Below are 13,058 nucleotides of genomic sequence, written 5' to 3'. Positions count from 1 at the left end.
TTTGATCGTATGAATTTCAGAGAAATATCGACGCCGTTAAGCAACAACTTCTCTTGAAAAAACAGATCAGAATGTATCGGTGCTATTAGCTCAACCGTCCGGCTAGCCCCCGTGTAGCTTCCACGCTCCAATAACCCTGTGTTAGCACCCTGTATGGTGGTCACATTCATATGTGAGCCTGTGTCCTTGCAAAATAATCCGGTGCTGAATTGTGTATCCAGAGTGTCTTTGCTGTAGTTGAGCAGACATTCTATTATTCCTCTGTAGGGGTAAGTATTTGATGATTGTGATATGAGTCTATCACCCAGCATGATGTCTACTTGGGAAAATAAGGTGCATCCTGGGTAGTTTATGAATCCTACATCTGCGGCAGCGGGTAAATCAGACCCGTCAGGATTCGTAATCTTCACCCTCAAAGACAGATATGAATCATTCAAATCAAGATAATCTTCGCCGCTCGACGAGATGTAGAACTCCAAGGGTCCGGTCTCCGTTATTGCAGACACTGGAGGAATTTCTAAAATGTAGATTTCTCGAGGGATGTTTGAGTGTAAGGAACCGTAAACAGATCCAGCTCTGTCTTGACACATTCTGCAGATTGTTTATGTATAAGAGACATAGCTTCTTAGTTTCTTAATTTAGGTCTTGTTGTTTTTTCTTTTCTTTTTTTCTTCTTCTTTTTTTCTTTTTAAAAGATGTCTTTAGCAGTGAAGTGAGCACGTTTTCCCTGTGATCTGCTTCGTTTGGCTGCTGTTTTCTTTTTGACAGGTTTCTTGGTTCTACCGCCTGTTTTACGTCTTTTATTTGTGGTACGGGAACGCCCCCTATTCACTGGTGGTCGTTTCAGTGGGCGCTTCATATGCACTAACATGCCATGCCCCTCCTGCTTATCCATGTTATGTTTAGTAATTTTCGAGACAACATCACCCATGATATTAGAAGCCGCTGTCCGTAGGTGTGGTTTAGCAATGTTAAATCCTCTTTTTAAAAGAGGTATGGCCATTCTGAAAAGACTTCGAAACATACCTCCCAATCCGTTTCCATACTGGGTACTAGCACCTATAAAACCCTGTAGGTCGCCACCAGCCTGATTCATGTAGTATGTCATATAACGGCCATCGTCTCGAGCGTAGGGGGTTCGACCCATCATTCAATAGTTTTAGAAATACTGTTTTATGGGTCTAAAATGTAGCTTTACAATCACTTTACCGTATAAAAAAGGTATATATCTGTTCTGGTCGTCTTTTAAAGCTAACTCAATGTCATCAAACACCGTTTTGGAGAGCGACGTGTAGTGTGGCTTGTCAAAAGTTAGAGTGGGTATACGTCGCACCTCGTCAGACACATTTATACATCTCAGGAGTGGTACATGGCTATCGCCAACCAGTTGATAGTCTACAATATCGCTATATACATATATGTTATAACAGCCCCCATGAATATCGGCAGCATGTGGGCGTAATTTGATGTAGAGGGTCCATAGCTGTGGGAAAAACCGTGCTAGGAGCGAAGCCTAGAATCTCAGCCAAGCGGCCATTTATGACAATGTCCCTATTTGCCAGGCCGCTGATGTAGACCCTATTTTTAAAGCTATCATAGTACATGTATTCCTTGTAAGGCTTTTGGTTAAAGCACGGATTCGGACGTTAAACTCGTAAACCAGCTCCTCTATAGACCCATAATAGCCCACCGTCATGACGATAGAAGCCCGGTCCCCCGTTGTTATATCGTAGGATATTTGAATACTGGCGTCGCTATCGTTGAAGCTGTTCCACATTTTGGGATATTGAATCTCAATCAGTCCGACCTCGTATGGCTCTCTCAAGACTATAGTTTTTGCTAATTTGGTTCTGTAATTCCATATCTTATTATTCGGATATACCAGGAGGAAGCGTTACTAGGAAGTGTAACATAGAAACCATTCTTATCCATAGCTATACTGTACCGATGTTGTCTGATGAATGGTGCTCAAGTGTGTGACCTTTTGAACGATGGGCCTACCCTTTTCTATACAGGCACCATGTCTTTTCAGGGATCCATGTGTTAAACTTCTGGGGCCACCTAGCCATTTACAAACACCATATTTTTACCATGATGTTTTTTCTGGTCAATACGCTTTCTATTTTAAACGTCTTGTTTTACCTATAATGACCTTGTGTAGTTCTCCCTCGTAAAAGGTTCCCCTCACAGGACCGTTGGCACTATCGCTTAGTGTATAAACAGGCGGATCCTGGATAGACACTCTGATATGATGAAATGCTCATCTGTGAGCGTCTGCTTATAACCTTTCCTAAACACCCACGGAGTTTTGAGATCCTTCCGTTGTCTCCCTTGCTAAATTTAAAAACCAGGGGTTTCTGAGGCTTCAACTTATACAGATGCATGAATACTATTTTTTCATTGTTTTTATCTACAGTGCTTGGTGTCATATTTATAGACCTATGATGAGAGTTATTATAGGCATTAACAAGATCCTGAACCACCTCTACATATCTGCGTGAGTTAACAGACGTTAAATACCTCCACATGCGTGTCTTGAAGGTTCTGTTAAAACGCTCTATGATGCTAGCCTTTGTCTCGTTTGATGTTGAAAAATGCTTGATTTTATACTGAACCATTAACTGTTGAAATTTTTTGTTATAAAATTCTGTCCCCTCATCTGTCTGCAACTTCACAGGGACGCGACCCTCGTTCAAAACGTCTTTAAATGCATTTGTCACAGAAGCAGCTGATTTGTTAGATAGACATCTCACCCAGGCATATTTAGAAAAGACATCTATACACATCAATAGGTATCGTACATTATCGTTTTCCTCTGAATATTCGATCATATCTACAAGATCGGCCTGAAACTGTTGGTCTATACTAACCAGTACTCTATTCCTAGGGAAGTTTATAGCTGCTTTGGCATGGAGGGTATAAACATCTTGTTCTAATAAAAAATTGTTGACCTTGGATAATTGTGGCATAATACCTGTTTGCTCTCTGGCGGCATTACAGTTTTGCTACACTACCTAAGCCCCGGATGAGCTGGATCGTAATAAATCGTCTGTAGTGTCCTATCCATGATAAAGGTTTGTTAGAAATGATCACGGCAGTAACTGTAACAAGCTGTTTTATTGCATCCACACATAAACAACACATGTTTGATACCATAAGAAGAAACAATAGCATACTCAACGGTTATAGGGTGGCGATGTACAGACTTTAGCCACCTATCACATAGTTTCTCAAGCCTGAGGGCCCAATTGTACCCTGGGGCTCATACTCAGATGGCATGGGGTCATCGTAGCTTACAAGCGCTAAGGGCACATTATCAACGGTAAGCAGATTATGGCATATCATGGCTGCAGCTCCATTGATCCTATCAGCTGTTGTTTCAATACCATAGAGTGACACATACATTTGCACTGTTGGTATGAAATCGTCGGTCCACAAGGTATACATCAACTCCTCATAGTGCTCAGTGTAGAAGTCTTCTGGTATAGGCCACAGGCATGGATGGTGGATCTGACTGGGATGAGCAGTATAACATCCGTAACATTTTTTCTCCTTGTAGTACTGGACGGCAGCAGACAGCAGACGTAGAACTCCCCACATTCTGTGAAACACGGGTGTTCTTTTTTAGGGGAGTCGGGAGGTCCGATGATGTCAAGCCCTCGGGTGTTCGTTGCCACGGTCTCCCACGTGTCCTGATGATGCTGTATGGTCATAGCATGCCCGGCCATAAAATATGCAACCGGGTCAACAGTGCATGTGACCTCGGTGTCCGTATTGTCAGTATGAGGGGGGTTCTTCACTTGATCGGCCCATGAGTGGTTGGCATCTGTGTTTTCAGCGCCTGAAAATAAAATAAAAAACATTTGTGTCAATTATGCATCAAATTTTAAACACATTAACATATAAAAACATACACATGTTGAAACATACCTTGATTTCCCCCGTTTAGATGACATGGGCTTGTCGACTTTATCAGTTCCGTGTCCGCATGATAGCAGACACCCCAATTTGCATACCAATTGGCGCATCATCGTAGACAAGACGTTTTCTAAGAGCACCGTAAGTCTCATAGACTCTGTCTGCCCTGATAGCGTTGTCAACCTGGCTGAACAGACCCTGCATGGCCTGCCAATCACACCATTGAACAAAGAATGTGGTCTGAAACCACTTATCATACTCGCTACTATTGAACTGGTGGGTTGTCTGACCATAACCCGTCATCCCTCTACACACCAACGTGTATTCACGGTTCAGACAACTGCTAACCAATAGAAACCCTAGCGGTGATCGGGGGAGGGGTCCTGTATCTATATGGTATATTTGAGCCCCTGTTTCACTATACCAGTGGGCTGTGGTCATACTATCAGACGGATTATCCGGCTCAAATGACCCACCGATTACTGAACGACACTGTCTCCAGTCACTAACAGACAATAACATGCCCTTCGCGTAGTCCTGGGATCTGGTACGCCCCATATGTGTACTCATTAGCCCTACAGTACCGTTAGCATAGGTAACCTTGTAAACATACCCATAGACCCCTAGGTGCTCAGCAACTACGCGGGGACCATCATCAGAGGTACGCCGCCCCTGTATGACTGTATCCACATCTGTATACACGGCTGCAGCGACACCTGCTGGCTTATCTATATTATTAGGATTACAGGACCCCAACGTACCTATAGAACCAGCAGGGTTGTCTTTATCGTTGTTGATGGTATCGTTGTTGATGGTGTTGTCGTTGTCGATGTCAGACATAATGACTGTATGTAGATAGCTCAAAAATAAAAACAAACAATAAAATCAAAATCAAAAAAAGAGATAGATCAAAAATTAAAATAAAAAAGACGAAAAATAATCCTGGCAGATATCCAACACACTCCCACAAACAGTAGCAGCAGCAGCAGCAGGAGAGTTAGCAGTTAGCAATAGCTGTAACAATAGTAATAGGAGCCAACTACTAAGTACACACAAGTGACCAGGCTGTTGGAGACTGCCCTCTTACCCCAAACCCCTCTCTATATATATGCATACCGGTATAAGTCCCTCCCTCCCTCCCTCCCTCCCTCCCTCCCCCTTATTCATAAGTAGTATGCAACCAATAACATCGTTCCCTACTCCTCTAGGACACACCTTTTTTTTTTTTTTCCCCACCAAACACGCCCCCATACCATAGCTTCCCGCCCCCCCTACCGCTCGTGCCTGTATGCTGTCAGAGTTACATTAGTGCATGTGTGACACACCCCCTTAGTCATTTCAACACGTTGCTAAACACTATGTATTATTAAAGACACAGGGAAGGGTTTTATAAATGTTTAAATGGTACAAACAATAGCTCCTATCTATAGGGAATTATTTTCTTTTGTAGATTTTTAATTTGTCATCATATTTTATATTTTAAATAATATATTTAAATTTTTATTTAAATTTTTTTATTTTTTTCCATAAAAATATGCATAATAAGGGGACATATATATGCGTGCGTGAGAGTGCATGTGAGGTTGCGCGCGTGCACGTACGTATACGCGCATACATGTCCCCTATATACTACTCACAGGAGGAGGAGGAGGAGGAGGCCTGGGAGAAGAAGGGTTTCTTGGTGAGGGCATCCCTCCCTCCCTCCCTCCCTCCCTCCCTCCCTCCCTCCATCCCTCCTCTCTATCGCCCGTCTGTGAGAACCTGGATGTGCTGCATGTTCTCGGGGGTTTTCTCCGATGAGGCATGCTGGAGGCGGTTCCCCCGGGAGAGAGGCGCTTATAACACATCCATCCAATGGGATCCGCCCTCAGCTGCCGCGCTGCATCCACGCCTCACACTCCGTACCCCCCCCCCCCCCCCAATCCAATGAATCAGTTATTACTCAAGGTGTGCACCTCGTCTCAGGTGCATTTAGTGTGAAGATGCTCATCACTTTGAGTATTTCTGACCCTGATGACCTTTTGTCACACTCTCGTTGTGCAGAATATGTTCTGCTAACTTTCCTGTGAACTTCCTGTTTCTTAAAGGCTTGATGACTCGGGAGGCTTGGAACTCAACCCGTCCATTATGGCCTACGTGTGTGTGTGTGTGTGTGTGTGTGTGTGTGTGTGTGTGTGTATATATATTTATAAAACGTGGTAACGCGGAGGTCTCAGGGGACCCGCTCCGATCGCCACTCGGAGGAGGAGTTGTAGTGCGATGGGGCAACTTTCGAGGAACCAATGACATCCATCATGAGATCGCGAGCCCGCCTCCACACTTTGGGTCTCCCCCTGCCTGTGTTGTGCTTTCTCGTGAGGTTGCATTTGGTGGGAGGGTCTCTGACAGTCAGCAGAGTCCTTTTGGTTTCACTCCGTGGACGCCGAGGCTCTTGAAGTGCTCGGATTCTAACTGAGGACTGAGAGCCGCTGCCGGAGACGCCGTGTGACGACTCGCCAGCATGTTGAGGACGTCGTCGCTGCTCCTGGTCCTCTGCGCCGCCGGGAGCTTGGATGCCTGGTTGTGGTTCGCGGCTCCGGAGGAGGGCACCACCCGGGCGACGCCGGCGCTGACGACGGCGCCGGGCGTCGCGTCCAACGGCACGCTGACGAAGACAGAAGAAGAAGAAGAAGAGGAGGATGACAACCTATCTGGGGTCGGGGAGGAAATTGTCAACGTGGCGACCGGAATCCGTAAGTTTGTGGAGGCGTGGGACACGACCCCGACCCCGACCCCGACCGCCTGGACTGCCAACGGAGGCCCGGCGGAGACGGTGGAGAGCGCCCCCAACACCACGGGTAATGCAACGGGGTTGAGAGAGGAGAGGGGGGGGGCGGGGCTCGGGGTAGAGGACGGGTCAGGATCTGATCTCGGGTCAGACGTAGGAGGTGGTAAAGTCCTGGCTCTTAACCCCTCTGATAGTCGCATCAATGGTTCTGACCCAACTTGTCTCCCGGTGCCCTCCGATTGGCCCGTTTGCTCCGGCAAACGGGCCACATTTTTCTCGCCGCCCAACTTTTTGAACCACACGTCTGTGGAGGAGGTGGGGGCGGTCCTCCAGGAGTGGGCGTGGCTCACGAGGGCGCGGTGTCACCATGCCGCAGAGTGGTTCCTCTGCCTCCTGCTGGCGCCCAGGTGCACGCCGCCGCCGCCGCCCGCCGCCGCCGCCGCGCCCCCACGCCCGCCCTGTCGCAGGTTCTGCCATGTGCTGCAGGACAGCTGCTGGGCGTCTCTGGAGGACGGGCGCCTCCCGGTGGAGTGTCACCTGCTGCCCGAGAGAGCGTGCTCGTCCGTTAGTAACCTGAAAGGTAACCCCCGGCGGGTCAGAATGTATCTGGGGATACATTTTGAATCCGATGTCACGTCACTTTTCGTAGATTTTTGCTTGAGTGTCTGTGTGTGTGCGTTTGTTTCGGTAACACACCTGTCTGAGCACCTCTTGGCTGTCGTGATTCACTCTGAACATGATTTTGCACGTTTCAATGCGATCACAAATACTTTACTTCACATAAAAATGTTTGACATTTGTTTCAGCAACCTTGTGCACATTTGTTTGAACCTGAAGGGACTTGAGTTGGTGCTTTAATAACATGATCAAACTCTGTATAATCACTGTATGAACATTGTTCTTCCAGGTCAGAACCAGGTGCCTTCATTACCCACACAGGGAGATTCAGGTGTGTTATGCTAGCGGCAGCTAATGTAGCCTAAAGCCTTCTGCAGAGAGGAGCAGCAGAGATCTGATCGGCTCACATCTTTTTACCGCCACACCCCAATATATAAATAAATAAATATATTTATTTGTATATATATTTATTTATAGATATATATGTATATTTATTTACATATATTTAATTATATATATATATTTATTCATTTATATACAGGACTGTCTCAGAAAATTAGAATATTGTGATAAAGTTCTTTATTTTCTGTAATGCAATTAAAAAAACAAAAATGTCATGCATTCTGGATTCATTACAAATCAACTGAAATATTGCAAGCCTTTTATTCTTTTAATATTGCTGATTATGGCTTACAGCTTAAGAAAACTCTAAAATCCTATCTCATAAAATTTGAATATTTCCTCAGACCAAGTAAAAAAAAAGATTTATAACAGCAAAACAAAATCAAACATTTGAAAATGTGTTTCCAGGTGTTTCGAGTTAATTAGACGATTCAAGTGATTTGTTTAATATCCTACTAGTATACTTTTCATGATATTCTAATATTTAGAAATAGGATATTTGAGTTTTCTTAAGCTGTAAGCCATAATCAGCAATATTAAAAGAATAAAAGGCTTGCAATATTTCAGTTGATTTGTAATGAATCCAGAATGCATGACATTTTTGTTTTTTTAATTGCATTACAGAAAATAAAGAACTTTATCACAATATTCTAATTTTCTGAGACAGTCCTGTATTATATATATATGTATACTAATATATATATATACATATTTATTAATATATCGATATATCTATTTATTTATTCATATATTTTATATATATATATATTTATACATTTATATTTATATATATTTTATTTTATTTATATATATATATACTGTATACAAATATATCAAAGTGAATATGTTGCATCTGTAGGTGCGGATTGATTGGATTTGGCGTGTTTTTCAAGTCTCTGCACGTTGATTCTCTCAAGACGTGTTTTTAAACTAAATGAAGCCTAGAAGGTGGAACAAGGTTGCCAACAGTGTAAAGTGTAATTAATCTGCAACGAACGCGTTCACACGTGCAAAACCAGCGGTTGTTGTTTGTTTGTGCCGAGTTGACCTCACTGTCGCAGGCCGCATGTCACCTCCACGTCTCGCCACCTGAAGCCCGTTGCGCTGCATGTTCTGTCGTTATATTGAACAATAGAGCTCAAATACAACTTGTTATATGAGACAATACAATAACTCTGCTTTGACTGAAAGGATTCCAAGTTCATTTACAGAAAACACACAGAAGCTTTTCCCCGAGTTTTAACCCTTAAGACAGGAAATGCTCCAGAGGCCCTGCAGCCCTCATGGCCTGATCAATCCTGCGGCATGAACTTCACGACAATGAAACCCGTCTCCATCACGCGTTTTCCCACAGGAACATTTAATGTGAGGCTTCTGGGTCTGAAGGGGCGGCTCGGTCAGCGGGCTCTTGTTTGGATAACCTTTGACCTCGGACCTAAAGCATCCCGTTACACGCGGTGTCGAATGTTTGACTCTCACGTCTGCAGAGCAGAATGTTGTTCTCTCTGACTCCTCATCACAAAGGGGCTTCTTGAGTGGACTCTTCAGACGTGGAGGTTCTCGTGGTGCGTGCAACGCGCAGAACCGGCCTCCGCTTCTTGTAACTCCTCCCCCTCCATTAGTTCTGCACATCGCAGATAATCGTCTTCGCGCTCGGCCGCTCCGCCCTTCTTGTCCCGTTATCTCCTCATCACATTTCTGATGGGCCGGCGAGGAGAGTCCTGTGTGGACTTAGGGGGCGAATGCCTCAGGGGCCGCAGAGTGGGGGGGGGGGGGACAATCGGGCCGTCTGTGGTGACGGAGGATGGCATGTACGACGGGTGGGAAAGCGCCGCGCCCCCAGAAGAAAGAGTGTGGCGGCGGTAACAAGAGAGCCTTGTGAGCGCGAGGAGACGCGGCGGCTGGCCCGTCTCAGCCCGGCGCCCACCCAGTCCCACCAGAGACACTGGGTGGTACCGGCCGTGAGGAGACGAGCACAGTGGGGTCGGGTTACGGACACTTTTATACCGGCTCTTTCAGAAAAGCTCTTTTTTAAGCTGCATAATCGGGCGTGATGACCCGAGGGCTTCCTGTTGGCTGAAATGTGAAATGAGCCTAAAATCCAGGCTAGCAGTTTCCCTTTGATTGCATGCTTTATGCTAAGCTAAGCTAACTAGACAGTGGCAAAAGAAATGCTTTGCCCAAAGTTGCTTTCAGGGCTTCTGCTGTAGCATTGTGATGGGATGGTCCCTCAATCTGATTATGAAAAAGGAAATTAAAGTAAAACATGCTCACATTCTTCCACTAGATTGCTCTTGTTGTAACATTTCTTTTCCCACGAATAATATAATAATATTTGACTTGGACTGCAGCCAAGAAACCAGAAGAAAAACTCGATGGGAATGAAACATGAATCTGAAGTCAGTGTCTCGGCTCCGGGGACCCAGACCTGTCGTAGGGGTCACACGTCGCCACCATGTTGTACTCTCCCTCAGCCGAGCTGTGGAGCGCCTCCTGCTGGTCATCCTGCCTGCTCTGCATTTTGGTTCACATGGAAAACAGAAAAACATTCAGAGACGGGGACGGAGATTGTAACTCTGATAATGAAATTATAGTTTGCAGACGTTGTTTTGGTTCACTGGACCGCTCGGGGGGGGGGGGACTGGAGCGCTCCCAGATGTGAGTGAGCGTGAGGAAGTTCTCTCATTGCTTTAATTGTACATAATAAGACCAGCTGATGTTCGGCAACAGCTGCAGCAGCTGAGAGATGAACCAATAGCAGGTGGCCCGAGTGGGAAGCTGACCACCCGGCGTGTCCTCCGATTGGATCGAATCCCACAGAATCCCGGCTTAGATGGACCACGGCACACAGCGCCGCCATTCATGCAACGAGCGCCGTGAGAACGAGTGTTGAGGACTCAAGTGGGCGAGTGCAGATGTGCACCGAGGAGGCGAGAAGACCGTGATAAAGACGCTTTAAAGCAAATGTAAGACATTTGTGTTTTGACTGTTCAGAATGAGTTCCGGGCTTTAAGAGACCAACGATCCGTTCCAGTCACGCGTCTCATCCGCCTTTTTATGCCAAGACTTGTTTTCCGTTGCTGAGCGTGAGCTCCTCTGCTCCTCTGTGTCTCCACAGGCAGCTGCTGCTTCACATCCTTCCACTGAGAACTCAACTTGGCCGCATGCAATACTTTCACATCATTAATAAACCTTGTGACCCACCCCCCCCACGACCTCTGACCCCTGTGACCGTTTAATGCACACACTGTACATTTGGGCCCTCTCGTGAATCTGTGATGACGGCCGCGTCCCAACACGCCTCCTCCTCCTCCTCCTCCTCTTCCTCCCCGTGATGCTGAGTTATGAGAATATAATCCGTCGGTCTCTCGGGCCGTTTTGAATCTATGGGAACCGAAACATCGTCCATTCTCACCGTGGCGTCAGAGCGGGATCCAGCGCGAGTGAAACCGAGGGGCGACGCGCCGCCGAGCATCACGCCGACTTTATTTAAACCGGTTTCCTAAAGCAGGAGAAACGTCACGGGATCTCCTGAGTCGTGATATCTTCTCACAGACGTGTTTTCTTTACCTCCTTTCAGGGTCAAAAGTCATGGAAAAAACTTAAATCATAAAAGTTTTGGAAAAGTCATGGAAATGTGTTATAATCACATGTTCATTTGAGTTTGAGTTCATGGAGTTTAAAGTAATTAATATGTTTTTAAAGAAAGACGCTCAAAACATAAGCCGGCATACGCTAAGTTTTCTAAATTGTTCATGTTGATACGGAGATTTCGGTTTGGTCGAGGACATTTGGTTAAAAGTCGTGGAAATCCACTGGTCTAAATGTGTGTGAATCCTGTCCTTTCCAAAGAGCGTCTGATCGTTTGCTTTGAACTAACGCTGCCTTCAAGTGCACCTCGTAAACCCCGGATTCACAAGCTTTTTGTTCACGCGTGCACGTTTCTTTTGTGGTAACTTTAATTAAAGCGTGTCTCCTGCCTCCCTGCAGAGGAGGGCGGCGTCTCTCTGCTCCAGCTCATCGGAGACCCCCCGCCGGACGAGATCACCCGGTCCTACGGGCCGCGCGGCGAGACCGCCTTCGTCTTCACGTCGGCGGCGGCGTCCGGCCAGCCGGCCCTCGCCCACGTGCCCAACCCGTTCCACCGCAGCTTCTCCCTGCTCTTCCACATCAAGCCCTCCAGCCCCGCCGCCGCGGTGCTCTTCTCCATCACCGACGGGCCCCAGAGGATCATGTACGTGGGCGTGAAGCTGAGCGCGGTGCGCGCCGGCCGCCAGCGGGTGCAGTTCTTCTACACCGAGCCCGACTCGGAGGCGTCGTACGAGGCGGCCGCCTTCGACGTGCCGAGCCTGGCCCACGCCTGGAGCCGCTTCTCGCTGTCGGTGTTCGAGGAGCAGGTGACCTTCTACCAGGGCTGCGACTCCGAGCCGCAGGTGGTGAAGTTCGAGCGCTCGCCGGATCCCATGGAGCTCGACGCCGGGGCCGGGATCTTCGTGGGGCAGGCGGGAGGAGCCGACGCCGACAAGTTCCAGGTGTGTTCAGCCGGACGAGAGGGCCGCGATCCTCTCGCTTTCAATACGATGACAACAAGTCTACACAACACACTCTCACACCATGCAGCACACATCCAGACACACTTCTGACCATGAAGTACAAGAGGAAATGCTCGAGTGCTGAAGACATGTTTGCTCTTCTCACACTCCTCCAAAAGACTCACTGTGAGCTAACAGAGCAGGTGTGGTTCGGAGTGACCTCTTCCTTCAGTATCTCCCTGAGCAGGTCGGGGGCACACTAGGCGACAGGAAGGGCACACTTAACCCCTCTCGACTTGACCCCGCCTCAGCGTTTGACCTCTGACCTCTCGGTGACCCAGGCGACGGCCACGTGGAGAGGAAGTGGACTCCTGATCAAAGTCGTCCTCACACTTGTACCTCGAGCTGCGTCTCTCCTGTCTGCGTGTTGTCGGAGACGTCTCCCGAGGGTTCAGAGGAATCTAAACTCACAAACAAGGAGGCAGGAAGGAGTGAGGAAGGAGTGAGGAAGGAGTCCAATGAGCTCGCTGTGTGTTTTCAGGGCGAGATGTCCGATCTGAGAGTGGTGGGAGACCACCGGGCGGCCGAGCGCTTGTGTGACGACGAGGACGACTCTGACGCCGTGAGTGGTTCTTCAAAGTGTTTAATTCAACGTGTCTGAAGGTTTTTATGTGTAACACACACACACACACACACATACACACATACACACTCATTTCTCTCCTTGCAGGCTTCTGGAGACTTTGGCAGTGGAGATGGAGAGCGCAGACACACGGTGAAGGTTTGTCTTTTCATTTGAATCCAGAAGTTCCACATTATCT

The 13,058-nt window shown here is 47.2% G+C and overlaps 1 protein-coding gene across 5 annotated transcripts in view; it reads left to right on the top strand.

Annotated features, from left to right (window-relative positions):
* LOC130204337 (collagen alpha-1(XVIII) chain-like) overlaps nucleotides 1-13,058 on the top strand; it is a 42,911-nt gene that overhangs the window by 19,660 nt on the left and 10,193 nt on the right. For 3 of the 5 annotated variants that reach the window (XM_056430984.1, XM_056430985.1, XM_056430983.1), the window contains exons 1-4: nucleotides 6,321-6,755; nucleotides 11,696-12,237; nucleotides 12,779-12,859; nucleotides 12,968-13,018. In XM_056430984.1, coding sequence (XP_056286959.1) covers nucleotides 6,419-6,755; nucleotides 11,696-12,237; nucleotides 12,779-12,859; nucleotides 12,968-13,018 — 1,011 coding nt within the window. In that variant the 5' untranslated portion in view covers nucleotides 6,321-6,418. Of the gene's footprint in view, nucleotides 1-6,320; nucleotides 6,756-11,695; nucleotides 12,238-12,778; nucleotides 12,860-12,967; nucleotides 13,019-13,058 lie in introns of those variants that run through there. The other 2 variants (XM_056430986.1, XM_056430987.1) reach the window with 2 other exon arrangements.

Source organism: Pseudoliparis swirei, chromosome 14 (genome assembly GCF_029220125.1).
Source record: "Pseudoliparis swirei isolate HS2019 ecotype Mariana Trench chromosome 14, NWPU_hadal_v1, whole genome shotgun sequence".
In the NCBI taxonomy this organism is placed as follows: domain Eukaryota; kingdom Metazoa; phylum Chordata; class Actinopteri; order Perciformes; family Liparidae; genus Pseudoliparis; species Pseudoliparis swirei.
This window is presented reverse-complemented; position numbering and strand designations above follow the sequence as displayed.